Source organism: Balaenoptera musculus, chromosome 14 (genome assembly GCF_009873245.2).
Source record: "Balaenoptera musculus isolate JJ_BM4_2016_0621 chromosome 14, mBalMus1.pri.v3, whole genome shotgun sequence".
Taxonomy (NCBI): Eukaryota; Metazoa; Chordata; class Mammalia; order Artiodactyla; family Balaenopteridae; genus Balaenoptera; species Balaenoptera musculus.
In genome coordinates, this window is record NC_045798.1 from 26,243,574 (window position 1) to 26,269,864 (window position 26,291).

At 53.8% G+C, this 26,291-nt stretch overlaps 2 protein-coding genes across 7 annotated transcripts; both read right to left on the reverse strand.

The window, feature by feature from the left end:
- Positions 1-950: 950 nt before the first annotated feature.
- Positions 951-9,721, reverse strand: LOC118906907 (glutathione S-transferase theta-1-like). Of its 3 annotated transcripts, none has more exons than XM_036874830.1 (4): positions 8,980-9,719; positions 5,411-5,562; positions 1,610-1,786; positions 951-1,404 (listed from the first exon to the last, which is right to left on the reverse strand). In XM_036874830.1, the coding sequence occupies exons 1-4, from the start codon at positions 9,194-9,196 to the stop codon at positions 1,210-1,212; spliced, it is 741 nt and encodes a 246-aa protein (XP_036730725.1). In that variant the 5' UTR covers positions 9,197-9,719; the 3' UTR covers positions 951-1,209. The 3 variants fall into 3 exon arrangements, with proteins under 3 accessions (XP_036730725.1, XP_036730727.1, XP_036730726.1); XM_036874832.1 differs by lacking the exon at positions 8,980-9,719 and adding an exon at positions 8,865-8,957; XM_036874831.1 differs by lacking the exon at positions 5,411-5,562 and having other exon boundaries at positions 8,980-9,721.
- Positions 9,722-9,746: 25 nt separating this feature from the next.
- On the reverse strand, positions 9,747-24,536 carry LOC118906906 (glutathione S-transferase theta-4). 4 transcript variants are annotated; one of them, XM_036874826.1, is made up of 9 exons: positions 24,398-24,536; positions 21,801-21,888; positions 19,776-19,929; positions 18,579-18,702; positions 17,432-17,519; positions 13,334-13,484; positions 12,484-12,660; positions 12,075-12,269; positions 9,747-11,371 (listed from the first exon to the last, which is right to left on the reverse strand). In XM_036874826.1, the coding sequence occupies exons 1-9, from the start codon at positions 24,429-24,431 to the stop codon at positions 11,174-11,176; spliced, it is 1,209 nt and encodes a 402-aa protein (XP_036730721.1). In that variant the 5' UTR covers positions 24,432-24,536; the 3' UTR covers positions 9,747-11,173. The 4 variants fall into 4 exon arrangements, with proteins under 4 accessions (XP_036730721.1, XP_036730724.1, XP_036730723.1 ...); XM_036874829.1 differs by lacking the exons at positions 21,801-21,888; positions 24,398-24,536 and adding an exon at positions 19,587-19,693 and having other exon boundaries at positions 18,579-18,699; positions 19,776-19,795; XM_036874827.1 differs by lacking the exon at positions 12,075-12,269 and having other exon boundaries at positions 11,051-11,371.
- Between the last annotated feature and the right edge of the window lie 1,755 nt (positions 24,537-26,291).

Below are 26,291 nucleotides of genomic sequence, written 5' to 3' on the forward strand. Positions count from 1 at the left end.
TGTGGACCTCTGCACCCAGCAAAGACTAGGTCCACACCTCAGGAAGCCGCCCCTCCCCAACCTTCCTTACACTCCCGGCTACTCCCTCCAGCAAAGCAGAAGCCCTGTGGGGCCCATCTAGAGGTTTGCAGGGGGGCCTGGGGCCTCCCCACTTGCTTTTCAGGGCCAAACCCCTCCAACTACAAGCCTGGAGCTCCTGAAGTCTGTGGCTATGATGCCCTCATTCTCTAAGCAAGCCTCCTGGGTAAAAAACCCTGTCCCCAAACCCAAGACTCAGAGAAAGCCCCTTGGCAAGAGGATCGGTTACTGGAAAACTTGAGAATAGCTTGGCCTTCCTGGGCCCCAGGCTCCCAGTTTAAAGAAGACCTATCCCCCCAGGGCGGGGCCATGTTCTCCACCCCCTCCAGTGGACTGCCCTCCTCCACATGTCACCCCTGGCCGGATTACTGCAATATCCAAATCTCCCTGCTTCCTCCCTGGCCACCGTCCAGTCCAACCCCCAACAGCAGCCAGAATATTATTCTAAAACGCAAGCTGAGCATTCCGTTCCTGTTCATGGTTTGCAGCTCCTAAGTGTGGCATTTAAGGCCCCGCATGACTGAGTCCTGACCAGGAGAGCTGCTGTTTGGATTTCCCCTCCCGACCAATTCCTCAGGACAGATGCAGGACTTGTGATTTACAATACTTGGTGCCAAAGGGCCACGTCCTGGGTGACTGGCCCAGCAAAGCGATAGCTGGCATGCCTACAGCCAACACCAGTGGATGCCCGATACCCCTGCTGTCTTTCTCTAAGAACTAGAAGGCAAGGGGGCATTAGTTAATTTCACTCTTGACAACCATCAGGGAGAAACTGATCCATGGGGCCTAGGAAAGGGGGTTGTCTTTTGAATAGAGGCCAAGACCAAGGTCAGGACAGAAAGAAGTTCAAATAAACCACACCTCAGAGTTACAAGCAGAGGCTCAGGCTGAGCCCAGGTTTATTTCCCAAACTGAAAAGAAGATGCAGTGATTAAAGGAGACAAGGTCTGGGTATGCCATTCTCATCGTGGCTTTTAGGCAGCTGTGGAAGATGAGTGGGGACCTGGCCCAGGGAGCAGAGGGGCAGTGGGACTCAGGCAAGTCACGCCTGCTCTCTGGGTCTGCCTCCCATGGGACATGGAAAGGAAGGTGCTTTGTGAACTGCCAAGGGCAGAGCAGAGGCTTCCTGGCTCACTGGATCATGGACAGAACCCTAGACATCAACTTCCGCTTAATGGTGGGGTCTGCAGGCTGGGAGTCCTTGGCCTTCAGGATGACCTCATGGGCCTCCTGGAAGAGGACCTCCCCCACTGCCGCCTCCACGCGCTGGTGCCACGCAGCCAGCTTGGGTCGGCCTTCAAAGACTTGGCAGCCGGCACCCACAGGCTGTAGGGAGACAGGGGACAGGATGGGGATGGATGGGTGAGGCCAAGTATGGCAGCATCTACTTGGTTTGGAGGCCACAGAACTCCAGAAGGTTTCTACACATAAGCACAGTCCCATGGCCAGGTGGGGCAGTGTGAGCAGGACTTCAGCAGCCACCTAGGACCTCCCCTGCCTAGTCCCCCCAACAACCGCCCACAGTACTCACATGCATGAGCTCCGTGATGGCTAACAGGTCAGCCAGAGAGATGTGGGGCCCAGCGAGAAAGGCCTTGTTCTGGAGGAACTTGTCCTCAAACACCTGCAGGGTCATGTCCAACTCTGCCAGCATGGCTGTCAGCATCTCGGGAGAGACCGGCTCACCCAGGTAAACAGGGAGCATCACCTGGTGGGTGGGCAGGCAAAGTGGGGGGTTAGAAATCTCCCATGAGGAAGCAGTGCCCAACATGTGTTCCTGCCCAGCCTCAGGGGCAGGAAGGCAAGCCTCCCTGCCCTTAGAGCTGCCTCCTGGTTCCATGCATTTTTTTTTCCTACAGGGAAATTCCTAAAGGACTCCTTTTCCCAGAACTATTCCTGCTCCCACAATCTGAGCCTGGGGCATCTGACAGAAGGCTTCAAACCCCTTTGAGAATGACTCAGAGGGGACCTGAACAATGAGTTTCATACTTTGGGGGGAGCGCCTGGCTTAGGAACGATTATTTTTTAACCTCTTTCCCCCAGATTATAAAATCAGTACCTCATACAGTATAATTAGGAGGATGGGCTTTTAAGGTCTCAACTTTGTTGCTTATAAACTATTTGAACTAGAGCAAAACACTCAAACCCTCTGAGCCTTGATTTCCACATCTGTGATATGGGAATAATAATACAGGGCTCATCTTGTAAATGGAAAAGTGAGGCCCAGAGAGAGACAGACAGTTGCCTGAGACCACACAGCTAAGAAAAGACTAAGCCAAGCGTGGAACTGACGTCTTCTGACCCAGGGAGCTGCCAGGGACTAGGGAGAAGAGCCAGGAAAGGGTAGCGTTCAGGATTCTGGGAGGAGGGCATTTGGGGGTGAAGCCATCAACAGCCTCAGGCTTGCCAGAGCTGTCAGGGAGACACAGTGGATGGGGAGCAGGGGAGGGAGCTTCATGCTCAGTCTGGTGTTTTGTTGGGTAAAGTTGCTTGGGGAGGCTGGGACTCTGGAAAGGTAAACAGGACTAGGATTGTGCACAAGCCCTGGTGGCTTCTGTTTCTTCCCCCAAACAAGGTAGACAGGGTCAGTGATCACCCACCGGTGGCCTGGAGGCCAGTGCTGGGCTAATGACATTCCTTCGGCTGCAGACTTTTTAAAACTATGGATCACTTGCTGACATTTAAAAGTGGAGACATTTCATATAAAAATTCTGAAATTTCCAGCTTCTTTTTAACATAAAGGTGCTGGCCACACGGGGCCAGCATTCCTACCTGGCCACCAGCGCAGCATCTAAGGCTGCTGCTGGGGAGAAGCTGCTCCTTGGTGGGGGGAGCGGGAGGGTGGGGGGAACAACGGCTCTTAGTTTGCCAAACCCCACATAAGCCCACCTCCCGTGTATTCTCTGCCTCACCCCAGCAGCAGACTGTCTACATTTCCCTTCTGTTCCCATGGGGTGGTTCCAAAGTTCTTAGGGTTTTAAAAAGTGTTTTTATTCCTCTTTAAATATAAAAGACCATAAGAGGGTAATAAATAAATTCTGATTTATTCTCATCAGGAAATGCTATAGAGTAGTTAGAAAAAAATAAATTAGACCCACCCATAGCACTATGGAAAAATGCAAGTTCCAGAATGATATGAGAGCATTTATATAAAATTGTAAGCACTCAAAGCAAAACTTTATTTTTATGGCTACACATAAATGTAATAATGTAGAAAATCGTGAACTGAAAGGACTTGAACCAGATCCTGGGGAGCAGGGGGCACCTCAGGAAGGAATGAGGGCAACAAAGAGGTCTTTTGACTTTTGTTCTCTAATGTTTCCTTTTTTATATAAAAAAATGATAGAAGACACAATAAAACTCATGACCCAGAATTAGCCATACACTTTCAAAAATGAGGAGTGCACTTCTGATGAGGATATGACAGTCCCAAAAACCACTGCTCCCACCATAACACTGAAAAGAAAATAACCTTATTTTTCTTTAAAGTCTTCAAAGAATATAGAACATTAAAAAAAAGAAAAGAAAGAACAAAAAAAGAAAAAAAAGAAAAAAGCCTAAACCTGTTCTGTCCAATATGGAAACCACTGGCAACGAGAGGTTACTGAGCTCTTAAAATATGGCTGGTCTTAGGTGAAATGTGCTGTGCATGTAAAATACACACCAGAAAACAGACACAGATCAATGGAACAGGATAGAGAGCCCAGAAATAAACCCACGCACTTATGGTCAATTACAACAAAGGAGGGAAGAATATACAACAGAGAAAAAACAGTCTCTTCAATAAGTGGTGCAGGGAAAACTGGACAGCTACATGTAAAAGAATGAAATTAGAACATTCTCTAGCACCATACACAAAGATAAACTCAAAATGGATTAAAGACCTAAACGTAAGACCGGAAACAGTAAAACTCCTAGAGGAAAACATAGGCAGAACCACTGAGGGGCACTTAAGTGTCATTGTTGATGGACACTGGGGTTGCTTCCACAGCTATTGTGAATAATGGCTATTGTGAATATTGCTGCTATGAACATCTCTTTGAGACCCTGCTTTCGATTATCTTGGGTATATACCCAGAAGTGGAATTGCTGGGTCATGTGGTAATTGTATTTTTAATTTTTTTGAGGAACCATCATACTGTTTTCCACAGCAGCTGCACCACTTACCATTCCCATCAACAGCGCACAAGAGATCTAATTTCTTCTTATTCTCACCAACACTTGTTATTTTGTTCATATATATATATGTAATAGCCATTCCAGTGGGGGTGAAGTGGTATCTCATTATAGTTTTAATTTGCACTTTCCTAATTAGTGATACTGAACATATTTTCATGTGTTTATTAGCCAAAATGATACTATTTTGAGTACACTGGGTTAAGTAAAATATATTCATTTCAGCTGTTTCTTTTTACTTTTTAATTGTGGCTACTAGAAGATTTAAGACTGCATATGTGTCTCACTTTGTACTTTGCTGCAGCACTGGACTAAATGAACTAAATTCCAGAGGGCACGAGTCCTCCCTAGGTAAGCCACGTTCATCCCTGGGGTCCAGGCAAGCAGGGGTGCAAGCCTGCCATCAGCATAGGAGTTTTCTGATGAAGCAGCCACGTGGGGAACTTAGGGCAGGGCTGAAAAGCAGAGCCATCTCACAGTGGTAGTTGATGCTTAGATTCCAAATCCCTGCTGGAGGAAAGGGAGCAACCTGATTCCACCCTCCAGATCCCTGAAACCAGAGATGAACTGAAACTAATGCCACATCCCAGCCCCACTCCTGACTAGCTGGAAGGGAGGAACCTCCCACCAAGACTGCCTGATAGAGGAAAGTGCAAGCCCTTTCTCGGGTATTTATTATGTATTCAGTCTCTACTCTCCTTTTGTACATAATGTGCAGCACATAATAATAAATTATAAGACATACAGAGAAAGAGGAAAATGTGGCCCATAATCAAGAAGGATAAAAAAACAACCAATAGAGACAGACTTGCAGAGAACCCAGGGGTTGAAATTAGCTGACAAAGACTTTTAAGTAACTATTATAAATATGTTAAAGAATTTAGAAGAAAAGATGGACCAAGTGGGTGAGCGGATGGTGAATCTCAGCAGAGACATGGAAACTCTAAAAAAGAACCAAATGGAATTTCTAGAACTGAAAATTACATATCTCGAATAAAGAATGTATTAGATGGGCTTACCAGCAAACAGAAGAAAGGATTAGGAAGTCAAAGTCAGATCAATAGAAGCTATTCAAACTGAAAGGAAGAATGCAATGTTGCCCGAGCCCTTTTGGGGCGATGTCCTCACTGCCCCCGCCTGGGGAGGGGCACCTCACCTTATGCCACAGGAGCCGGAGGCAGTTTCTCTGCAGGGTTGTGTGCTGCCAGGCCAGGTACTCATCCACATGGGCACAGGCTTGTGTGGTCCTGGGGGTACTAGTGGTCAGGGACCTTATACTTGCGGGCCAGGTAGAGCAGGATGGCCACACTGTGGGGGAGGGGAGGACATGATGGGTGGGGGAAAGTATGGAGCTAGGGGCTTTATACAGAGTCCCTTCCTTAACCTTCCTGACCATGTGCCAAGGTATTTGCTCGGTTTCCAGACAAGGAAGCCGGGCTCAGAACAGGGATGGGAGTTGCCCAGGGCACACAGCCTTTGGTGGCAGAACTGAAAATCTGTCTATGGGTAATACCCAAGCTCATCCTATCACCAGGTGAAATCCCACAGCAAGTCCTGCCAAGTGTTCTGAGACAGCTTCTGATAGGAAAACCAGAGAGAGCTTCCTGGAGGAGTTGGCATCAAAGCTGAGCCTTAAAGAAGCTCAGTTCTTTCCAGTCTGCATCTACTCTCATCATCCGACATCCAGCCCCTCCCAGATGGCCTGGTGGTTCAAAAAGGCTTTCCTGTTGCCCCTAAAGCACCTGCTGGAAACACCGGGGGTGGGGGGAGGGCGGGTGCTGCGGGATCACGGACCAGCAGGGCAGACAACGCTCCCGCAGCTCCCCTCCTGCCCTGGGTTAGGAGGGCTGCCTTGGTGTTGGGGCGGTGGTGGACCCGGAAGGGCACTGAATGTGGGAATTTGGGGCCATAGGAAGGCCTTCGGGAACTCGGGATACCCCAGGGGCTGGGCACCCCAGCCAAAGGGGCAGAAAACCTCTGTATCTGCCACTGGCCTAGGTTCCCTGCACCCACACCCAGCTGAACAGCTCACTTGTCTTTTTGCTCTTTTTGCTCCCAACTAATTGTTCAAGGAAGCTCCGAGGAGGGCCGCAGGTCCCTGGGAGCCATGCACCTCCCAAAGTAGGGGAGAAGAGACAGAGAAATGCAGAGATTGCACGCTGCCCCTGGCAGGTACCCTTGGGCGGTCAACAGTGGGCAGCACAGGACTCAGGACAGTAAGGGCAGCAGGAAGGAAGATGGCGTTGGCAGAAGGTGGGAGGAATTCTTTGGGGGTGCATCCACCTCAGGATTCCAGAGATGAGTTCAAAAGTTCCAGGTTCCCCTTGTTGTGGGAGGCATGACTTAGGTGATGAAGGGGGCGGAACTGGAAAAATATTTCACCCTCCCTAAAGAGATTTCTACTTCTTGGGACTGTTGTGATGCAAAACATGCACATGTCTGGTGGTCCTCCCACGGGCATGGCCCACCCAGGGAAGGGGCAGCCCAGAGATGGAACCACTGGGGCATCAAAACACAAGTTTGGCCAGCGGGCAACCCTTGGAGGGGATGAATCCGCCCTGCCCCGCACCCCTTCCCAGGGACCCATCACCAACAACCACAGGATTGGTACAGATGTAAAACAGATGCGTTCTTTTCCAACCATCCCTGTGAACTGAAACTGTGGACAGGCAGGAGCCGGGGGTCAAGCCCTGACTCTCTGTAGGATGTTGGGCAAAGGGCCCTTCACCTCGGAGGACTTCAGTTTCCTGTCTATGAAATAGAGAGCTAGGACAAGATGGTTCTAGCGAGGTCTGGTAGCAGCCCTGGGTCCCCAGTTACCTCTCGGTCAAAATGAAGTCCCCGCCCTTCAAGGCAGGCACCTTCTGCCGGGGGTTCACCTGGGCAAAGACATCACTGAGGTGCTGGTCTGCAGAGAGCCCATCGTGGTGGGTGGTGGGAGGAAAACGCCAAGCCCTGCCTGGCTGCGCCCACCCCCCACGCCACCCCCCTCGCAAGGCCCAGGCCCCAATTTCATGGCTCTTCTCCAGCCCCGGGCTGCTCTCCGGTGTGGGAAAGTCTGCTGTGGGAGGAGTGGGAGGCTGTCCTGCCAGCTGGTGCAGAAGACCTTGACACCCCTTGCCAGGTCCTGGTGGGCATAACCTTCCCCCAACAGCACACCCCCAAAACAGAGCTCAAGAAGCTCCGGCCAGGGTGGGGCCTCTCCTTGCCCGGGCCCTCACAGACACCCAACCCACTGCCTTTCCACCATTGCCAGCATCACAAGCGCCCATGCATTGTGTCCCCAGCTGCAGGGGCCGGGCGGCTGGTGCCCTGAGTACTGTGATTTCCTACGGTGCCCCTTTCCCTGTGGACTCTAAGGTAGGGTCACCAAACACAGACAAGTGGCCTCTTCCTGGTGTCCACTTATTGCAACCAACTTCCACAGGCCCGTGTGTCCCCTTGCTCACCCTGCCCTGGGCACCGGGGACAGAGCTGGCCCTGTCGTTAGGCTCTGCATTCTTGTCCTGCCACAGCTCCCCAGAAAGGTGCAGCCCACTGTCCCCCGGGACCCTGACCTCTGCTCAAGCTCATATGAGTTTTTTCTGCTCCTTCAGATGCAGCCAGAGAGAAGCTTCTGAAGGGCACTTAAGCATCACTGCTGCCGTGCTCAACAGCCTTCAGTGGTTCCCCATTACCACGGGAGCAGGGGGAAGCTGCTCAAAGCCATAAACTATCCATTACCGCCTTACCCCTCCAGCCTCAGCCCCACTCTCTCTCCTCCCTTTCCCTCCCTTCAGACTGTTCCTTCACCAGGGACCCTCCCCTCCTCTCCTGGTGAAACACACCTCCTACTGCACCCTCTATTTGACAGCCCAGTTTGGACATCCCTTTGTCCCCATGCCCTCTCCCCTACCCCACACTCTGCAGAGGCAACCCCTGGGCAGGACAAGTGGGCAGTCCCCAGAGGAGGCTGGGAAGAGATGGCGATTCAGGCAGAAGGACAGGCTGGCACAAAGGCAGAATGGCAGGCGAGGCTCACCGAGCTGGGGGCGCTGGGTGGAAGGCTCAGCCAGGCAGAGTTGCCCTACTTGCCCCACCAGCAAAAAGGGAGTTCTGCTTTCCCCTACCCCAGCTGCCATGCCAGCTGTGCCCTTGGGACCCTGGGGACCTGTCAGAGAAACAAACCCTCTTGCTAAGAGTGCAGGGCTCGCCAAGCCCCTGCAGTCCCCCTCCCACTCCCAGAACTCCCCATCGGCTGCCCCCCTTTCCAGTAGGAATAAGAGAGGCAGAGGACAAGGTAAGTGAAGGCAAAGCAGGAGGAGGAGGAAGGGACAGAGGAGGACCCAGTGCAGCCCAGGCCAGAGCATCAGCAGTTGGGGCCACAAAGGAAGGACTCACTCTGCCACACCCCCCATGCGGCCCCCTAAAGCCCTCTCCTCCTGCCCCTATCTCTTTCCCTGGGGCCCCATCCCTATGCCTAGGTGCACCGCCTCTGTTCGCAGCATCCCTCCTCCTTTCCTCATGCCTCCCCCACTTTTTACTCCGCTTCAGCTGAGCCCCGTGGTCCATTCCATGGGATCAAGCAGAGTTTGGGGATCCCCGAATCTCGTATCTCCCTGGTGGCTCACCTATTCGGCACTGGCCCCAGGACAGGGGTGGCTCGGAGGGGGATCCCCCTAATTGGTGTTCGGCCTCCTCGTCCCTCCCTGACTTCTCGGTCCTCCAGACCCGGGCCTGGCCCACCTTTGCGCAGGTCCACGGAGCACAGCTCGAAGGGGATGCCGTTCTTCTTGGCGAAGATGTAGACGGCGCGGCAGGGTTGGGACAGCAGGTCCAGGTAGAGCTCCAGGCCCATGGCGGGGGTGGACCAGCCTCGCAAAGCAAGGGATACGGAACATAGCAAGCCCAGCGCTGGGTCTGAGGAGCAGCAGTGCGGCCCGTCCCCCTGGTAGCTCCCCATTGGCGCTGGGGCCGCGCACTTGGGTGCAATCACGGACGCCCGGCGGGTCTGCGGGCTGGGTGGGGGCTCCGCATGGTCCCCCTGGGGGAGGCGGGGGGTGGGGGCTCAGGGGGCCCCCAGGCCCAAGCTCATCTCACTGAGCATAAAGTCTTCAAGGCTCATCCTAGTTGTAGCGTGTGTCAGAAGTTCCTGTTTTACGGATGAGAAAATTGAGGCCTACAGTGATTACAGGTCCAGAAAGTCTGACTCCAGCATCTACGCTCTTGGCCACAAGCTGCAGAGATCCTGGCGCCAGCAAGAGGCAAAGCCTCAGGGCTTACGGTCAGCGTGGTGGGCTAACTCACTTCGCCCCAGTGCACGTCCCGGACTCTGACAGCAGGTCTTCCTGCTCCTGCCAGCACAGTGCCTCAATCTCGTTCCCTGGGTTTGTTTCTTCCCTCCTCTGGGCCTCTGTTTCCCCATCTTTAAAATGATGAAGCAATCCCACTGAAAGATCCAGCAATCCCACTTCTGGGCATATATCCAAAGAAAATGAAAACAGGATCTGGAAGAGATATCTGTAATCCCATGTTCATTGCAGCATTATTCACAATAGCCAAGATATGGAAACAACCTAAGCGTCTGTTAAGGGGTGAATGGATAAAGAAAATTTGGAGAATATACACTGACACATACAGAGGAATCTTTCATTCAGCCTTTGAAAAGAAGGAAATCTTGTCATTTGCAACAACATGGATGAACCTGGAGGTCATTATGCTAAGTGAAATAAGACAGGCCCAGAAAGAAATACTGCCTGATCTCACTTATGCTGTGTGGAATCTAAAAAAAGTGGAACTCTAACAAGCAGAGGGTAGATGGTGGTTACCAGGGGCTGGAGGGGGAGAGGGGAAATGGAAACATATTGGTCAAAAGGTATGAAGTTTTGAATACCCAAAATAAGTAAGTTATGGAGATCTAATGCACAGCATGGTGACTATAGTTAACAGCACTGCATGGTATACCTGAAATTTGCTGAGTAGTTCTTAATTATTCTCAGCAACAAAAAAAAATGGTAACTGTCTGCTGAAAGGAAAAAAAAAAAAGCACAACCTGAGTGTTGTGAGTGAAGTTTGATCCAGGGTCTTGCTGAAAACTACAGCACAGGAGACAGCCTTTTCAAAAATCCAGTTTTTGTTTCATTGATCTTCTCTACTGTTTTTCTCTTCTCTATTTATCTCCACTGGAATCTTTATTATTTCTTTTCTTCTGCTGGTTGTGATTTGAGATCTGTATGCCTTTACAGCTATAAATTTGCTTCATAGTCCTGCTTCTGCTGCATCCCATAAGTTTGGGTGTGTTGTGTTTTTGTTTTCATTTGTTCAAAGTACTTTCTAATTTCCCTTGTGATTTCTTCTTTGATCCACTGGTTATTTAAAATTGGATTGTTTAATTTCCAGATATTTCATTTTCCAGTTTTCCTTCTGTTGTTGATCTCTCATTTCATTCCACTGTGTTCAGAAACACACACTGTATGATTTCAGTCTGTTTAAATTTCTTGGGATTTATTTTATGGCTTCACAAAGGGTCTAAACTGGAGAATACTGCATGTGCCCTTGAGAAGAACGTGTATTCTGTGTTGTGGGTGCAGTGCTATGTGTAGTTGGCAGGCCAATGGGTTTAGGGTGTTGCTCAATCATCCATTTCCTTGGGGATCTTTGGTCTCACTATTTCATCCATTAGTGAAAGTAGAGCACTGAAGTCATCAACTCTTATTATTGACAGTTTAATCATGTTTAACCTTTAATTTTCAAATTCTTTTTGGAAGCTGGGGGGACTTGTGACCGCTCCCCAGACCCACCACATCAGACGTGCGTCCCAGGCTCAGCAACCGTGGTGGTTGTTCCAGTTCTTTATTAGGCAAACAGTGATTTTCAGCGTCTTCCCTAAGGTAGGAGGCGCCGGGGGCTGAGCCGGCCAGGCCTGCAGGCTGGGCTGCTTCTACTTGAACTTCTGCAGCAAATCGCAGATCCTCTCCTTGACCATCGGGTCCAGCGTGGAGCAGTCCCACTCCACCAACTTCACCAGCCGGTCGTGGGCCTCCCAGAAGAGGCCGGAGCCGATGGCCAGCTCCACCCTCATGCGCCACTCGGCCAGCTTGGAGCTGCTCAGGAAGACGTTATGGTTGCCCGCCACGGGCTGTGGAGAGACAGAGAGGAAGGCATGGTCAGCCTGTGGACCAGCCCCACCTGGGTCCCTCCTACAGCTGCAGGGCTCTCCCCATCCGTCCCTGTGGACAGTGAGCTGGCTAACCCCCGAGGCCTGGTCAGGGGTCGCAGGCCATGTAACACATGTGGGGTGGGGATGAAAGATCCCTGGGGGCTCTCAGTCGCTGGTCTTGCTCCAAGGCTCCTGAATCCCTCTCTAAGGGACCCCTGGCCCAGGGGTTCCCACTTCTCCAGCATGAAACCTCCCAGGGGTCCTGCCCTCTTCCAGGGAAACCCCTTGTCCCCAGATGAGGGTGGGAGGAATTCAGTTATTTTTCCCCCCTGTTGAACCTCCCTCTGTGATCAAGCACAGGGGCTGGGACGAGAAAGCCATCAGGCAGCCTAGGAAACATGCACACAAGATGTTTGGGGGGTTGTGGGTTAAATTTAAGGGGTGGGGGGGTGAAACTTAGGGGACTGCACCACCTGGGACAGAAAGATTGGAATGTTTTTTTCCCGGTGCTGGTCCACACTGCACACTGACCAGGGCCACTTTGCATACTGGCCAGGGTCTCAACACCGTCCTGCACACCAGCTAGGTCAGAACTGGCCACTCTCCCCTGCACATAGAAACCACATAAATGCCGCCCCACACCCAGGTGTGTCCCCCCATGCACAGCGGATGCCCCTCAGACCCAGAGCCAGGGAGCTGCTCTGCACAACCATCTGTCTGGAGCTCTGGAAAAGAGGCACTTTGGCTGGAAGGACACTTTGGAAGCCTCTGGACAATTCCCGGAGAGTCCAGCGGGAGGAGGAGGCATCCAGGATCCTGGCCGACTGACCAAGAAACACTGTGTTCTTCTCCTTGTCCCACGCTGACCCTCCAGCTCCTGCCCCCACAGAGGACTCTTGGTGAAGCATGAATGACCACGATCCTCCCCGGTTCAAAACCTGTTTCCTGTGGCCCCCGGGTCAAGGCCAGACACCCAGGCGTGGCTCCCACAGTCCCCATATCTCCCCCTTCACCAGCCTTTCTGAAAGTTATGGTCACAGAGGAGTCCCTCCTCTGCCCAGGCTCCAACCCCCCATCACCCCACCGCACACCTGCATCATCTCCACCAGGGCTACCAAGTCGGCCAGGGAGATGTTGTCCCCAGTGATGAACATCTTCTCCTGCAGAAACTTTTCCTCGAAGAGCTTCAAGTTGTTCTTCACCTCTGCCAGCACCTGCTCTGTCTTCTCAGCTGGAACTTCCTCACCCGCGATCATCGGGATCAGCAGCTGGCCAGGGTGGGGGAGGGGAGGGAGAGGAGGCCATATCTGACCCTCCAGGTCTCAGTACCCTTTTCTGCTAGAGAGGTGGTAGACAGTACCAAGGATGTAAAGTGGTGTCACCTCTTTTAGCAGTTCTGATTGGTAGAAGTTGCCTGGGGCCCTTGTTCAGAAGGATTTGAGGTCCCAGCAGGAAAGAATCCTATGACTGATTACTGATATCTGTCACAGGCATAGGAAAAGAAGTAGGGACACATGTACTGGTTATTTGTCATCTTCAAATTTGGTAGTCTTTATGGGCCCTTGGACTCTGGGGGTTTTCTGGTGGTTTTTTTTTGGGGGGGGGGCGGTTTTGGCTGCATGGCTTGCGGGGTCTTAGTTCCCTGACCAGGGATTTAACCTGGGCCACAGCAGTGACAGTTCCAAGTCCTAACCTCTGGACCACCAGGGAATTCCCAACTCTGATATTTTCTAGTTTGGAATGAAATGTCTTGAATCCTATCCTGGCTTCAGTGATACCAGCCCCTCCTGGGCACCCCTCACCTTGTCTTTATAAGGCTCTTTCCTACTCAGTGGTTCACATTCCCCACAGCTCTGTAAGGCAGGCAGGAAAGGGAGCCGTGGAAATGAGGCTCAGGGAAGGAGGGACACTTGCTTGAGCCCCCGCTGTGGCCCCGCTCACCTTGATCCAGAGTATCTTGTTCATGGGCAGCTGAATGGCTGTGTGCTGCCAGGCCATGAACTCATCCACGCGGGCGCGCGTGTGCAGGTCTGGCGGGTACCAGTGCGAGGGTGCACTGTACTTGCGGCACAGGTAGAAAAGGATGGCCACGCTGCAGAGAGGACAGTCAGGGCGCTCCTCTGGCCTCCCCAACCCTCTACACGAACCATCCAGCGGGGCTGGGCCCAATGTGGGCCCTCCAGCCACAGGTGGGCTCTAGGCACTGGCATCCCACCTGGAGAAGGATGAGCCCCAAGGGCCCCGGGAAAGGCAGTCAGTCCGCCCCCATCAGCGAGGGCAGGGAGGGGCCCTGCGGGGCAGGTGGGAGTTGGTGGATGGCGTCAGGAAGGGCAGTCCAGACAGGGCACAACACGTAGGGAAACACGGGGTAAGAGGGGGTGCGGGAAATCTGGAGAAAGCAGAACCCATGAGTGACGGGGAGAGGGTGGGGGGTGGGTGGGGAGAGGTCAGGGACAGCCGGAGATGGCCTGCACCGCTCTGTCCATGCCCACCGCCCACTGCCCCCACCGCCACACCTTCCGTGTCTCCTGATCCTGCACCTGGAGGTTGCAGTCCTCAACGCTTATTCCCTGCCTTCAGCCCTCCCGGCTCCCACACTGGGAGCTCGGATACCAAGCGGGGCCCACACACACCAGCACGTTCTCTGACACCCCCTGCCCCCAGGGTGAACCAGAGCTTCCTGTGACCGGAGGAGCCCCACCTCCTGGGGGACAGGCGCCCGGCCCACATCACAGTCCCTGGGATGACCCTGGAATGGGCATCTGGCCTTTTGTCTGGCCAGCACCCTTTCCCCCACTTTTCCCGCAGGGACCCGCTCCACCAACAGTGATTCTGGCCCGGGTGACTGGCAGTCATGGGTCCCAGTGCCCTGGCCAGTGAGAGGTCCACAAGTAAGCAGGTGACTCGACTGGGCCCATCCCTGTCCTTCCTGAGAACTTCAGATCACCCACGAAGGAGGGGTTGCTCGTTTTGCGAGGACCAGGTGCTTCAAAGATGAGGCTACAGAGTTGTTGCTGGTGGTGGGAATAGGAGAAAATGCTGAGAAAAGCTGGCAGGTGGGATGGGGGGGAAAGCATCAGCACCACCATAGCCAGGCCCAGATTCCCCTGGCTTGTCACATCCCCCAATAAACTCAAACTAGTTGAGCTGAGTTTCTGCCTTGCGTGGCTGGTGTCCTTACCCCTCACTCAGTGCCCTAATAGGCACCTGTGGGCAGAGGGGCCAGGAGGCTGGAGGGATGGGGGAGGGGTGGGTCTTTGGAGAAGGCCTAAGGGGGATGGTAGTGGATTCACAGCCGTTCTAAGGCCCAGGACTGGGAGGTGGGAGGGAAGGACCAGCAGGGTGAGAAGGTGGCATAATAAGAAGGCCAAGGGCAGAGGTGGGGTCCCTGCTCTGGAGAGAAAACCAAGGGTGTGGCTGGACAATCACTTGGTAAAGATATTAGGCAGGTGACTTGTGGATCTAAGGGACCATTTCAGCAGAAACACTGACAGCTTGTACTGAAGGAGACAGATGGGGTGAAATGAAAGAAGGTTGTCAGACACCTCTGTGAAATGGGCTGATGGGGCTATTCAACCTTCAAGAAAAGGAAAGAATAACCCAGAGGGAGGCTCAGGGGCCAGTAGGGCTGTCCTGCCACCACAGGCCTGGGGTACTGGTTCTAAAAGGTGGGGCCAATACCCTGATAGGCCCAGAGGACAGAGTATGGAGCTAAAGAGGATGATTTTGTTAAGAGAGAAATGAAAGGCCCAAAATGGAGTCACTTGTGCTAAGCCCCACATCAGCAAACCGAGACTCAGTACCTTAACCTAACTGCAGTTTCAGCCTCTCCCAGGAATGTGACCTTTAACCAGTTAATCTGGAATTACCTGGCCAGCACTAGTGAGGTCATCTGCCTGATAGACCCCTGGCTTCCCCAAAGAAAGGTGATCTTGACTAAAACAATCCAGTCTTTGCTAGAAACTTCCTTTTCCTGCCTCCTTCTGCCTATAAAAAGCCTTTCGTTTTGTACAGCTCATCAGAGCTCCTTTCTAGATGGGATGCTGCTCTGTTCATGAATTGTTGAATCTTTAATTTTACTCAGTTGAATTTTGATTTTTAACAATGCTCAAGCCTTAAAATCGAATGCAATTTGTCCTGCCAGGTTTCAGACGTGCTGGGGATGCATGACCCTTTTTTTCCTTCCTATCCTTCTGTTTTGAAATGGTAATGTCTAGCCTATGCCTGTCCCCCCACTGTATTTTGGAAACAGGATAACTTGTCGTCTGGTTTCACAGGTTCAAAGATGGAAGGGAATTTTGCCCCAGGATGAATCAAACCCTGAATCGCACCCATACCTGATTTGGATGATTTAGAGGATGGCATTTTGGACTTAAAGTTGATGCTGGGATGATTACGCCTTTTGGAGATGCTGGGATGAGGTGAATGTATTTCACACATGAGCAGGACATGAATTTGGGGGGGGCCAGGGAGCAGACGGTTATGAGTTGAATTGTGTCTTAATACCCAGTACCTTAAAATGTGACCTTATTTGGAAAGAAGGTCTTTACAGAGGTCATCAAGTTAAAATGAGGTCATTGGAGTAGATGCTAATCCAAAATGACTGGTGTCGGGACTCGCCTGGTGGCACAGTGGTTAAGAATCCGCCTGCCAGTGCCGGGGACATGGGTTCGATCCCTGGTCCGGGAAGATCCCACATGCCTCGGAGCAACTGAACCCGTGTGCTACAACTACTGAGTCTGTGCTCTACAACCTGTGAGCCACAACTACTGAGCCCATGTGCTGCAACTACTGAAGCCTGTGCACCTAGAGCCCGTGCTCCGCAACAAGAGAAGCCACCACAATGAGAAGCCCGTGCACCGCAACAAAGAGTAGCCCCCACTCACCGCAACTAGAGAAAGCCCGCGCGCAGCAACGAAGATCCAATGCAGCCAAAAAAAGACTGGTGTCCTTAAAAAAAGGGGAAATTTGGACACAGAGACATGCACAGAGGGACAGCGATGTGAAGAGACACAGGGGGAGGATGGCCATCTTCCAGACAAGGAACACCGTAGGCTACCAGAACCTAGGAGAGACCTGGAACAAATCCTTCCTGGCCCCTTCATGGCGAGCATGGCCCTACCAACACCTTGATTTCGGACTTCTATCCCAGAGCCATGAGACAATACATTTCTGTAGTTCTAAGCCAGCCAGTCGGTGGTACCCTCTTACAGCAGTCCTAGAAATGTACCTAGCCCTGGGCCACCCAGAATTCCATGGTCCACTTGGGAGATATACTTTAAGTTATGAGACCACCTGTGAAGCAGGCTGAGAAACAATGAACCCTGAATCTTACCAAACCTTGAGATCCAACTACCAATTTACAGGAAATGAAGGAACAAAAACCCATGTTACACGGCACCATGAGGATGCAGTCAGCAAAATTTAGACCATTGGAAATTCCACAGGACAAAGGAGCTGGTTTCTTCAACCACGGCAAAAATGCAAAGGTCCAAGGTGGGGCGTGGAGGGGGCTGGAGATGAAAAGAGACTGAAGAGGTGGATCAATCAGCTGCACTCTTTGCAGCTTATTTGGACCCTGATTCCAAGGCACGAACTGCAAAGAAAATATGTCTGAGATATTCAGAGACTGTCAAATATGAACAGGATATGTGATGAAATACAGGAATTATTGTTAATTTTATTAGGTGTCATCATGGTATTGTGGCGATGCTTTTTTTTTTCTTTTAAAGAGCCTTTATCTCTTAGAAGGTCATTCCTAAACATTTACAGGTGAAGGAATGGAGTGGCCAGGAGGCAGGGGAACAGAGTGGAGTATAGATGATGCAAAATGGGCCCTTGGGTGGACCACTGTTGGAACTAAGGGGTGGGTACATGGGTTCGTTATACTCCTCCTTATTTACTATTTACTCTATTTGTGTATGTGTGAACTTTTCCAGAGTGAAAAAAAAAAAAATCAATAGGCACCAGCAGGAGGGCTGCCACTGAATCTCCCAGGAAGAGCAGACACATGGTGGGAGAGCCAGGGAAGACCGTTACCTTTCGGATAAGACAAATGTTCCATCCTTGAGACTGGGCAGCTTCCTCAGGGGGTTGATCTCGATGTACTCCTTGCTGTGGTGGTGACCTGAGAGGGGCAGGAAGGTCTGAGGCTGCTGGGACCCCAGGGAAGAGAGACCCAGGCCTCCCAGAGGCAGAAATGCCTTTCTCTCCATTTTCTCAAGAAGGGAAAACTGAGTCCCAGAGGAAAACCATGGCTCACCCCAGGTAAGGGGGCAAATCAGCGGCGCAACAGGGACCAGGTCAGGACGCCTGCCCCCATCCCAGGCTCCGTGACCAGGACAACCTTTTGGCTCACAGAAGCTGGAGGCCTCCAGCCCTCACCCCCAACTCCGGGCCTAAAGCCACAGCCTGTGAATCAACAGAAGCCCTGGGGGCCTGGATCCCAACCCTAGGCCCCCTGCCCCTCTAAGGGGAGCAGGGCAGGTGCCAGCACAGGAGCCCCAGCCCCCGCACACAGATGGAATCCAAAAGAGAGCCTCCATATGCACTCAATCCAGGTGATCCGAACAGAGAACCCTATGTGTGGGTGGGGGGCGGGAGGGGGAGTTTTAACTCTTCCTTGGCCAGCTGCCTCCATTGAAAACACTGCCACCCTGATAATGTCCGGGCTCCCGGGTCTCCTCTTCTGTGTTCTGGAGGCTCCAGCCTCTGCAAGCTGAGGTTTTAGAGCCGCTTGGAGTGGTGATGGAGAGTGGGGCCACGGACCTCACCCAGGCTTGGGGGTCACCCTGAGCAGGTCTGAACACTTGGAGCGGGGGAACGGGTGTGGATGGAAATAAATGAGGAATAACCATGCGCCTCTGCGACCTCTGCCAACCTAATTGGCAGGTGCTGCAGCTGACGAGGTACTGGGCACCCTCGAGGAGAAGGTGGGACGCTAGGTGGGGGCCCCTCCGTCCCTCTTCTTCCCACTTCCCCCCGGAAGAGCCTGTTCATCACAGTGGGGCAGAGTCCGTGGGGACCAGCAAAGGCAGGCGGGGCAGGAGCACCACCAACAATTCCCTTGGGAAGCTTTTCTTCCCCTCTGGACTTTGTGGGGGTCTCCTCTGTCTCTGTCTCCGCTTCTCAGAAACGTCCCGACCTTGTGTCCTGCCTTCCCACCCGGGCAGCTGCAGGTGCCGACCTTTCAGCAGATCCACAAACTGGAAGTCGAAAGGGATGCTGTTCTTCCTGGCGAAGATGTAGACAGCGCGGCATGACGCGGACAGCAGGTCCAGGTAGAGCTCCAGGCCCATGCTGGGCCCCTGCTGAGGCCGGCAAACACCCAACCTCAGCCAAAATGCAGCCTGTGCCCTGGTCCTGTGCCCACCAGCCCAGGCCCAGGCCCCCACGTTCTGGAACCTCTTGTTCACTTGGTGTTGTCATAAGGCCGGGAAGCCTGGAATTCTCACAGCAGCAAAGATTCTGAAGAAACCCAGGAACAGGCTGGCGAGAGGCCCATGGCTTGGGGCCAAGGGGTAAGGGGTGGCTGTGACCTTGCCCTTCCCCTCCCTGGGGGTGCCCGTTTGTACTCCTGGCCCGGGTCTGAGAAGGGCTTCCACGTGGGCACTCCCGGGGCCAGGCCTTCATGGCAGAACGTAATCGAAGGGGCGCTGCAGGGTCCAGAGTGAGGACGGGATGAAAACTAACCCAGGAGGGTTCCAGAAGCAGGGAGCAGGGGTACCCACAGGTCAATCTAGCCTGAACTGTGGCTAGAAACGGGTGGGGAGAAAGAAATAGGAGCCCAGGGGGCTGTCAGGGCATTGGGGTGACGCCACAGGGGACTCAAGGGGCCACACAGAGGAGACCAGAAACTTCCAGCCTAGGTTGGGACCGGCCGTGGCCAGGCCGAGCACCTGGACTCGGCACCTGGCGGCAGAGGAAGGTCCCTGTGGGGGCCTGAGTGCTGCTCACTCTGAGCTGCGCGACTTCAGGAGATCCCCTGACCATTTGGAAATGGGGAGAGCCCACCTCCCGGGACAGAGAGAGGCTGGACATGAGTTGGGGGCACACAGAGTGTTTACTGCAGATGGCAGAGCGCAGGGGCGTGGCAGACCCTCAGCGGAGCCGCTCCTTCACCCTCTGCACAAGCTTCTGGGCCAGCTGGGGGTCCCACTGGGCCTCTTGGGAGTCCCGAGGCTGAAGCACTCACCTGTGGGCCTTCTGGATGAGCTCAAGGCCCAGGGTGGCCTCCATACGGGCTCGCCACACAGCAAGCCGGGGCCAGTCTCAGAAGAGGTCGCAGCCGACGGCAGTGGGCTGGGGAGACAGGGCAGCTGGGGCCTGGGCTCAGCCTGTGCCCACAGCAGCCCCAGAGGGCAAGTGGGCAGGAGAACCTCACCTGCATCAGCTCTGTGAATGCCATCAGATCCGCCAGGGAGACCTGCTCAGTGGCCAGGAAGGGCCTGGCCGCCAGGACCTCCTGATCCAGGTGCTGCAGAGCAGGCGTCAGCTTCCCCAACAGCTGCTCCAGCTGCACGGCATCCACAGGCTGCCTGGAGAAGTGGGGCAGGAGAGACTGGGCTGTGAAGAGAGGCGGCAGCTTATCTTGGGGCCCTCCAAGCCTCCTCAACCTCCTCTTCACCTCTCCCTCAGCAGCCATTTATCAGCGATGCCCTCTGGGGCTCTGCGTTCAGAAGGATTCTGAGGTTTCATTCAGGCTCAGGGGAAAGAGAGCTGTGATAGATTAGTGATGTCTGCCCAGGGCAGTAGACGGGAGTTGATATAAGGGCCAACCGGTCCCTTCCAGCTCTGGGGGTCCTGGGTCCTACCCAGGCAGGATAGGGCAGGGAGGCTCACCTTACACAGGTAGACGTTGGTGGCAGGCAGCTGGATGGCCGTGTGCTGCCATGCCAGGTACTCATCCACACGGGTGTGGGCCTGCAGTTCAGGTGGGTACCAGTGTGCCTCTGTCTGGCACTTGTGGCTCAGGTATAAAAGGATGGCCATGCTGTGGGCAGGAGGTGTCAGAGATCTGCCCACCCCGCCTGGGCGGCTCCATCTCTCACTAGCAGGGAGATTTGACTGTGCCAGTGCTCCAACTCCACCCCCTGGGGAGGACCTCCCCACAGCCATGTCCCCTCCAGGTGGCATCTTCCCCCACCAAACTGCTCCATTCCTCCCTTCCAAGCTCTGCTCCTCCCTGGGTTTCAAGCCCCCTCCCCCCTACTACTACAGCCTGCTCTCTGCCTGGGGACCCAGCTCTCGGGTATCAGGGTCCCTACTCAGAGGGAGGGAGGCAGACCTGCCACAGACACCCCATCCTAGGGGGTCTCCAAGTTCCCTTCCTGGGCCAGTTCTACCTGGTGCTCAGAGTCTGGGGGAGGGGCTCGGAGGGTCCCCCACTCTATTGTTTTTTGGCCGCACCTCACGGCCTGTGGGATCTCAGTTCCCCAACCAGGGATCAAACCCGAGCCCCTGCAGTGGAAGTGTGGATTCTTTTTTTTCTTCTTTTTTTAAATAAATTTATTTATTTATTTATCTTTAATTTACTTTTGGCTGTGTTGGATCTTCGTTGCTGTACACAGGGTTTCTCTAGTTGCTGTGAGTGGGGGCTACTCTTCATTGCGGCGCGCTGGCTTCTCGTTGCGGTGGTTTCTCTTGCTGTGGAGCACAGGCTCTAGGTGTGCAGGCTTCATGAGTTGCGGCACGTGAGTTCAGTAGTTGTGGCTCGTGGGCTCTAGAGTGCAGACTCGGTAGTTGTGGCACATGGGCTTAGTTGCTCCATGGCATGTGGGATCTTTCCAGATCAGGACTCGAACCCGTGTCCCCTGCATTGGCAGGTGGATGCTTAACCACTGCACCACCAGGGGAGTTCCAAAAGTGTGGATTCTTAACCACCGGACCACCAGGGAAGTCCCCTGACTCTTGATCCCCCTTGGGCTCCAGGCACTTGGTGCCCAGTTTCCATCCTCCGACAAGTTCTGGGAGGTGGTTACCTTATTACCCCATTTTACAGAAGAGAAGCCTGGGGCATGAAGCTCTGTGACCTGCCCATGGGCAAAAAGTGAGGACAGGGGACGGGCATTCAGAGCCCAGTGCAGCCCCAGGGCTGCCCAGCTCCTGTGACTCTGAAAGGACATGTTCAGACATCTGGGGAGGGGCTCCCCTCAAGCCTGGGTCTTCCCCGGTTGCATCCAGGTTGTCCAGGCCTAGGGGGTGGCCTACACCCACTTCCACTCTGAAGCTCCCAGCTTTAGCCCCAAAGCAGCCCCCTGGTCCAGCTCCCAGCCCTCCGAGCTGGACTGGCTGCAAGGAGGAAGGGGTCCAGCAGTCTGGAAAGCTCTTCAAGCCAGGGGCTACCAGCTTTCTGTCTGCCTCCTTCTGCCTCCCCCCAGCAATGAGCCCCAGACCCAGGGCACCTTACCTCTCGGCCACCAGAAAGTCCCCATCCCTGAGGGCAGGCACCTTCCCCAGGGGGTTCACCTTCAGGAATTCGGGTTTCAGGTGCTCCCCTGGGGGGCAGAGAGCAGAGGAGGCTCAGCACAGGGTCTGGCCCCTAGGCGCCCCCTCCATGGAGCCCACCTAGCTCTGCCCACCCTGTGCCAGCTCCACAGGGTGCATCTCGAAAGGGATGCTGTTCTTCCTGGTGAAAATGTAGATGGCACGGCAGGGGGCTGAGTACAGGTCCAGAAAGAGCTCAAGCACCATCCCTGTGCTTCCCATCGGCCCTCTACTCAGGTCTCCAAAATGGGGGCCATGGTCTGGTCCATGCCCCTCCCCGAAGCCTACTCCCTCCACAACTGGCTGGGCGCCCAGCCAAGCCACCACACCTCATGGCCTCTGCCCCTGTGAGGGGTTGGTCACTGGTTTTTCAAAAGCAGGGTCCCCAGCCTGGTCCTTCTCCACCTTCATGGGGCGGTGCAAGCCGGTGGACATTCCCACCCCTGCTCTCTTCATCTGGCTGGGACCACCTCCCCACTCCCACCCCCACCCCCGCTTCCCTTCAGTCTAGGCAGCTTTCACTGTTCTTCAAGTCCACTGCGACGCGCACGTCAGGTTCTTAAGGATTTCTGTCTTCCCTCCCACCATGCCTGTGCCACATACACCCCCCACACACAATCCCACACACTCAAAGAGTCTCACACACACACACACACAGAAACACACACAGAGACACTCCCATGCCCACCCCACCCCTCTGAGTAACTATCCCAACTTCCTACTGGGACCTCCCTCTGCCCTCCTCCCGTGCCCCCCGAACCCCCGCCCCTCAGGCTCAGGCCAGACCCTCCATCCCCAAGTGCTGTCCCTCCACCTCCTGCATCTCTTACCCTCCAACCAAGACCCCGATGGCCTGGCAGCCTCACCAGCTTCCAGACTCAGCCCTGCCTCCATCGAGACTCTCACCCTGGTGCACACAGCACAGGACCAGAGGTTTCCTTTCTTTCTTTCCCTTTCTTTCTTTCTGTCTTTTTATAAATTTAATTTATTTATTTTTATTTTTGGCTGCGTTGGTTCTTCGTTGCTGCGTGTAGGCTTTCTCTAGTTGCGGCGAGTGGGAGCTACTCTTCTTTGCGGTGCGCGAGCTTCTCATTGAGGTGGCTTCTCTTGTTGCAGAGCGTGGGCTCTAGGCACACGGGCTTCAGTAGTTGTGGTGCATGGGCTTAGTTGCTCTGCCGCATGTGGGATTTTCTCGGACCAGGGATCGAACCCATGTCCCCTGCATTGGCAGCAGGATTCTTAACCACTGCGCCACCAGGGAAGCCCCTCTCTCCCTCCCTTCCTCCCTTCCCCTCCTTTCCTCCCTTTTCTTTTCTTTCTTTCTTTCTGGATTTCCTCTTTATTTCTTCTTTCCTTCCTTCCTTTCTCCCTTCCTCCTTTCTTTCTTTCTTGATTTCCTTTCTTTCTTCCTTCCTTTCTTTTCTTTCTGGATTTCCTCTACCTTTCTTTCTTCTTTCCTTCCTTCCTTCTGTTTCTCCTTCCTCCCTCTTCCTTTCTTTCTCTTTCTTTCTTTCTGGATTTCCTCTTTCTCTTTTTTCCTTCCTTCATTCCTCCCTCCCTTCCTCCTTTTTTCTCTTTCTCTCCTCCTTCCCTTCTCTCTTTCCTTCTTTCTCACGTAAGGAACCCTGGGGAACTGCCCTCCCTTCCCTGCCCCACCCCACCTATAAGCAAATAAATCACTCTGTTGAAAATAGAAACGTGGGGACTTCTCTGGCGGTCCAGTGGTTAAGACTCCCCGCTTCCACTGCAGGGGGCGCACGTTCGATCCCTGGTCCACGAACTAAGATCTCGCATGCCCAGGGCGCAGCCAAAAAAAAGAAAGTAGAAATGTGGGTAAGGGAACCCCGAGAAACTTGAAAGCATGGTGTGCTTTCACCTGTGCTGTTTCGGACGCTTATGGGCCATTCCCTAAACGTTTGTGTTTGGGCTCGCGGTTGGTTGTAAAGAGCCCTTGACTATAACACAGAGCGAAGGCTTTGTGATGATTAAAGACCGTGCGTCGCGTCCTCTCGAGACCCTGCTAGGATGCAGCCACGGAATAAGAAGCGTTCTTCACAAATGACAGGAAAAGGCCACCGGAGAGGAAATGCAAGAAAATTCCCCAGGTTTACGCCTAAAAATGTAAATCCCCAGTGAAACCAGCCTGAGAATCTATCGGTAAGGAAAAAAGCGCAACGCAGTAGAAAACTGGGCAAAAGATAAGAACTTTTTTCTTTAAAAAAAAGAAAGAAAATCAGTGTTTTTCTTGCATTTGCTGTTCTTCCAGCGTCTGACTCAAAATAGTCAATATGCCAGAGTAGCATATTTGGGGGTGACTGTTCTGACTTCCTTCAATTATAAACACATACCTAACGGCAAACACCAAATTCCCGAGTGTGGAGGTTGAGGTGGAAGCACCCGAGGGCTTCACTTAAGCCCGACCCACGTGGGGGATACAGAAGTAACTTGTATATTATTCTCTATAATAATAAATTAAAACCTCCATACTAATAAAAAGGTCATTGCAAAAACAAAACTTACGCCAGACGGCCCTTCTCTTGGACGCGTGCCTCATGCCGGCCCTTGGCACAGCATTTTATCAGACCTCACTTTGCCCCTCTGGCAGACACCACCAGCACACAGACCCTCGGGCCGCCAGGCTCCAGGGCCCCCCGGCTCCACGGCCCCCCTCGGCCCCGCCCCGCCGCGCGGAGCACGCCGGGACCTGCCAGCCCCGCCCCGCCCCGCCCCTCAGAGCACAGTCTCTCAGAGCACCGCCCGGAGCGCGGAGCATGCTGTGGGCGGACCCACCACCTCTCAGCCCTCGCCCCTACCCGCCCCCGCGGCCCCGCGCGCGGAGCTTGCCGGGAGGGGGGTTGCCATGGCAACGGTCGGCGCGCGCTGGACCGTTATGGTCTGGTGACACGCGCGGCCATTGTACCCAGGGCCCCCGAGAGCGGTGGGTGGTTCTGCTATTGCCGGGCGGCGGCCTAGGCTGAAGGGAAGGGGCGGGAAAACCACCCGGGAGGGGGGCCTAGAAAGCGCCGGGGCCTGTGGGGCGGAAGGGAAGGGTCTGCGGCCTCGGAGCTGAGACCCCGCCGGGCGAGGGCAGAGGGTGCAGTCTCCGGCCGTGTCGAGTGGAAGGAGCTGTGCAGGGTCCCAGAGGGGGAGACAGAAAGGCGCGAATAGAAGAAGGTGGACTCAAAAAGTGGAGGGAAAAGGGGAGGTGGAAGAAACAGAGCTGGCAGACCTCCCAGCAAAGCTGAGTCCATGGCGTCATTCCCCAGCCCTAGACGCCCCATCGCTGAGCAAAGCATAATAGACCCCTACTCATTTTTGGAATGTCAATATTTTTTACGCACAGGATAGGGGAGGGGAAGAACGGTCAGGGAAAGGGGAGCGGGCAGGGAGGAGACCTGAGTCAAGAGCCCAGTTCTGAAGCAGGAAGGGTCCTCAGAGGTTGCTTTCACGTGTAGGTGGAAGTCTGACCACAGCTCTTTCTGGCGCCTAGAGCTCTCTTAACCACTCTGAGTCTTCCCTCTACCTGTGGGAGACTTACCTTTGGGTTAAGGAGGGGAAAGAGGAAGGGACAGATGGACAGTAGCAACGCAAGGAAGGGATGCCAATGGGAGGAGGAGAGATCACCATGGAAGCCCACCCTGGTGAGACCTAGAGACTGGTTTTAAGAGAAGTCCCTGTCATGACACCCCAGTCCCACCCATTTCAGGGCTTCTGGGTGAGGTGGACCAAGTCTAAGACTAGGGGGTCCAGGCAAGAAGCCTCACAGTAACCCTTGTCAATAAGAAACTTCACATGGGACCCCCCCCCATCTTGTTCATGCTTTGTGGACACGTTACCGCTGATCACGCCAGGGAACATCACAGTTGGAAGGTTATTGAGCTCCCCAAAGTTTTCTGAGGCTGCCCTTGTCATCTGTAAAGTAATTGCAGCTCTACCCTCTCCGGAGGTGGTTACAGAGACCTAGTGAGATGCTGAAAGTGCTTTTAAAGGGTATGGGGCCCTGTAATGCAAGGACGTGTTGCCAGAAAGCCCAGTCCACGTGGCTTGGGGAGCCACTGGGGAAGGAAGGGACTGGAGCCAAACTTACCCAGCCAGGGCCTGCTGCCACCACTTGCCAGCAGGGCCAGGTTGGCTTGATGGGCTGCCAGTCTGTTTGCCCTCGTTCTCCCTGTCCGTGCTCTGGGTCCAGAGACCTGGATTTGAATCCTGGATTTGTCACTTACTAGCTGAGTGATCTTGGGCAAGTCATTTCACCTTTCCTGCTTAAGTAGAGCTAAGGTGGCCTGTGAATGAAACCATATACACGGAGGCATTTCTGGCTCCAGAGGAAGGCTGCTGCTGTTGGGGAGGAGCCCTGGCCAGGAATCTGTTAGAGACAGTTATTTTGTCACCAGCTGGAATAGCATGGGACAAA

Coding starts and splice junctions, on each gene's coding strand:
- LOC118906907 (XM_036874830.1), bottom strand. CDS start 9,196: ATGGGGAGCTACCAGGGGGACGGGCCGCACTGCTGCTCCTCAGACCCA. Junction 5,563..8,979: donor CTCCGTGGACCTGCGCAAAG/GTGGGCCAGGCC, acceptor CCTCCCCCACAG/TGTGGCCATCCTGCTCTACC. Junction 1,787..5,410: donor TCCGGCTCCTGTGGCATAAG/GTGAGGTGCCCC, acceptor CCCACCCACCAG/GTGATGCTCCCTGTTTACCT.
- LOC118906906 (XM_036874826.1), bottom strand. CDS start 24,431: ATGAGGCACGCGTCCAAGAGAAGGGCCGTCTGGC. Junction 19,930..21,800: donor GACTTTCTGGTGGCCGAGAG/GTAAGGTGCCCT, acceptor CCACTTCTCCAG/GCAGCCTGTGGATGCCGTGC. Junction 17,520..18,578: donor GTTTGTGGATCTGCTGAAAG/GTCGGCACCTGC, acceptor TGCCCCTCTCAG/GTCACCACCACAGCAAGGAG.